This window comes from Etheostoma cragini, chromosome 7 (genome assembly GCF_013103735.1).
Source record: "Etheostoma cragini isolate CJK2018 chromosome 7, CSU_Ecrag_1.0, whole genome shotgun sequence".
NCBI classification, from domain to species: Eukaryota; Metazoa; Chordata; class Actinopteri; order Perciformes; family Percidae; genus Etheostoma; species Etheostoma cragini.
The window spans coordinates 23,378,619-23,382,166 of record NC_048413.1 but is presented as its reverse complement, the minus strand read 5'-3'; the positions used below and the strand labels follow the sequence as shown (position 1 = coordinate 23,382,166).

General features: G+C 36.4%; 1 protein-coding gene across 3 annotated transcripts in view; it reads right to left on the bottom strand.

Moving 5' to 3' along the window:
• Positions 1-1,790: 1,790 nt before the first annotated feature.
• The window catches only part of chchd6a (coiled-coil-helix-coiled-coil-helix domain containing 6a), a 74,822-nt gene continuing 73,064 nt past the window's right edge, over positions 1,791-3,548 (bottom strand). For all 3 annotated transcript variants that reach the window (XM_034877271.1, XM_034877273.1, XM_034877272.1), the window contains one exon: positions 1,791-2,443. In XM_034877271.1, coding sequence (XP_034733162.1) covers positions 2,420-2,443 — 24 coding nt within the window. In that variant the 3' untranslated portion in view covers positions 1,791-2,419. The remainder of the gene's footprint in view (positions 2,444-3,548) is intronic.

Here is a 3,548-nt window from a genome sequence, read left to right as displayed (position 1 = left end):
GTCTGCTACAGATCTACTCACAGCCGGCTGCTTCACGCGACTGACTAACGCAAGAGCTCACAAGTCATCAAGGACTCGTAAGTTGTCTGCTAGCCCGAGTCGCGGCGAGCTTGCAATGTTTTGGACTTCCTTGACCTAACTGCATTTTTACATTCTACATTTATATACCAAAACCTACAGTAAGCCTAGCTAGCTCTCTCTCTCTCTCTCTCTACATATACACACACACATATATGTACATATATACATATGTATACAGTACTGTTTCTACAATGTAAAGCGACTTTGAGCTTGGTAAAAGCACTATACAAATTCAATTTATTATTATTATTACATAAACATACAGTATATATATACACACACACACACGCACACACACACAGGTATATGCATATACACGTATATACATCTATATACACACACATATATGCATATACTGTACATATATACATACATATACTGTATTTATATATAATGTACATATATCCACATATATAGACATACGTGTGTATATATACACACACACATATATATATACATGTACACTTACATACACACACATATATACATATACTGTATACACATATGTACACACATATATACATACACACAAATGCATTTACTGTATATATGCAAATACATACTATATATATTTATTCACAACAACCAACAAAAGCCACTGTATGTTTTACCAGTTGAAAGCATTTCATGTAAACTAGCAGCAGTAGGAATTTCAGTTTGCATCAGCAGTAACTTAACACGGCTCGGTCCCCGGTGACACGGATGTCCATGAGATAAAATCACAGCCCTCTCGGAACATGGTATCCAGTTTTCTTAATACAGTATATGCATGCATGAGATGAACAAGGGGGACACATTTAGCAAATCAAACAAAACAAACAAAAACTTGGCAAGACATGTTCCATAAATTTGATTAATAAACAGAATCACAAGGTCTCATTTAGCACCAACAATTTCCTTGTTAAAAATTTGCATTTCTGAGTTCAATGTGAGGCTGAAAACCTTTGCTTTGACTTTACAGACAAGTCTCCTCACCGTAATTGTTTCAATGTTTATCCGGCTTACTTCTTGTATCTCTGTGCAGGAACTTATCTACATTTTTATCACACATTACTTACCAGAATCCTGAGTGTATCTGCGTTTGTTTCTCATGACTTCTCCATCATCGGAAACTGCCCTTGTGTTTAGCTGTTTCAGTCTAGTCCTCCTGGAGACATGTGGCCCTTCACAGCCCTCAAACTCTTACCTAGAAATTATAGTTGATTGATTTAAAAAGTTGCAGCACTATTTCATAGGAAGTAGCATGTGATATGTAGTCTGGCGCTGAAAGACTCAGTCTACAGTAGTTAGGGAATATCGACAAGTCAGTCAGTGCCGTGCCCTTAGAGGATTCAACAGTGTGCCGTAACTTGTTGAAGGTGTCCTCTTATTTTCCTATTGTTCTGTGAAGCACTATTGTTTTAGTTACAAAGATGATCTACGGAACAGCTATGCATGTCATTTTAGGAATCAATAAATCACCAGGTAAAATTAAATGTACTCAACTTTCAAATTAAAATACATTTACGAAATACACATATAAGCTTCTGGCTAAGTTGTTGCTCTGCTCTATTTTAACATGTTCTAGTAATTTCATCATGAAAAAGCCATCTAAACAAAGGCTTCATAACCTTTTGCCAGCAGAGCGCCTTGGACCTTTCTTCATTTTTTTACTCATATAAGCTGTTTTAGTAGTCCTGGTGAAAAAAGTAAAGACACAAACAAGACTGTCACAGGATATGGATGGTTTAATAAAATCAAACAATACATCACAGGTCTGATGGATTTAAGTCACGGCCGGGAATACCTGAGCTTATTCCTGTATTGTTAAAAAAAAAAAAAAAATACAAATCCGTGTAACTCCAAAGCAAATTCAACTTAAATCAGTTTTTTTTGTCAGCGCAAGGACGGTTTCTATGCACACAATTAATCTCACACCTTAAATGTTTCTAATTTTTCATCCCAACAAATGAAGCAGAGTTTTTGACCTAAACTGAATTTCACATTCAGATGGAGGGATGGCCTGAATGGATCTTTACAACCCAAGTCTTACAAATACTTTCTACTGATCTTGTGAAGAACAGAATTGAAAGTGTACTGACTCAGACCATGAATCTAATACGCAAACTCATTTCCTTTTCCAAAGCTTCCTGTTAGAACGCAGCAGTGCAGAATAATAGAGCAATTTTACCAGATGATACCGCAGATAAATAGCACAATAAGAACGTTTTAAAAACAAGGCATGCTAACAGCAAATCAACTCTCTCACAATTCAAAACAGGAGAATGACAAGTGCCGCTCTTAGTGCCAAAGTAAAAGCCTTCTTCAAATAACAGTTTTACTCTCTCCCACACTCTCTTCATCCATGGTTGACGAGCAGGTTCTAAGAAAAAAAAGAGAGAAAAAATAAAGTAAATTACTCTTGCCGCACCCTCCGACCTTTGAGATGCTTTTAGGCGCAAGGACTGTCCATATTTTGAGCACACTTTTCCAGCTTTAACTTTCCACAACTGAAAGGTCAGACCTGCTAATAGTAGGGATTATCTCAGTAATGGAGACAAGTGAAATCTGTTGACTAGGCTTTTACACGTTGCAAAACCTTTACCTGCATTAATTGTTCCCTCATTGTTGATGGAGTCTGTTTGTTTTTTGAGGGTTAGGGTTAGAATTTTATAAGACTGTTCCACTCAACATACCAAATAATTTGGCAGTTGCTTCGACCAATGGCCTTTAAGTGTAGGCGTGAACATTAGACATTCCGTGCTATTTTACAAACATTCTCTCACACAAAGTTATGAAAGCCAGACCTCTTTCCCAGCTGGTTGATTTTCCTGATATTAGTCAGTTTAATGTCTTTCCACAAGGTGTTTACATTATTGTATCTTGTCATTGAGTGTTGGGCATTTTTAAGAGCAGCGAAGTTTGGAACGTGGTGTATTGAGGAGAAATATATCAACAGAGGTTGTGTTATTGTCTGGAAACAAGCACAGCCAAGCATACACCTCTTCTCCTTTCCTTTCAAATCAGTGCAATACCCAGAATTGCATTTAGACTGGTTCATAATGGAGAGGTAATGACTGCAGAGTTGTAGGATGCAAAAATATCAGTTTGACACAAAATATGTGGCAATAGAAGATGATGTCCCTTGTTAATAAAATTGTCCCTTTTCCAATCTAAAGGTTTTTAGGGGACTATTTTGTGCATCTACAGCAGGTATGTACAGGGTTATATTAGTGATCAGTCTTGTTGGTGACACTGAGAACTTCTTTTTATGTATGAGATCTACTAAAGTATGTATGTATGTATGTATGTTAATAATAATAATAATAACAATTATTACTTATAATTTAATAATCCCATAAGGGAAATTACAATGTTTTCTCACTGTTAGAACACACATTACACACAGGCCTGACATACAGTGGGTACGGAAAGTATTCAGACCCCTTTAAATTTTTCACTCTTTGTTTCATTGCAGCCATTTTCCA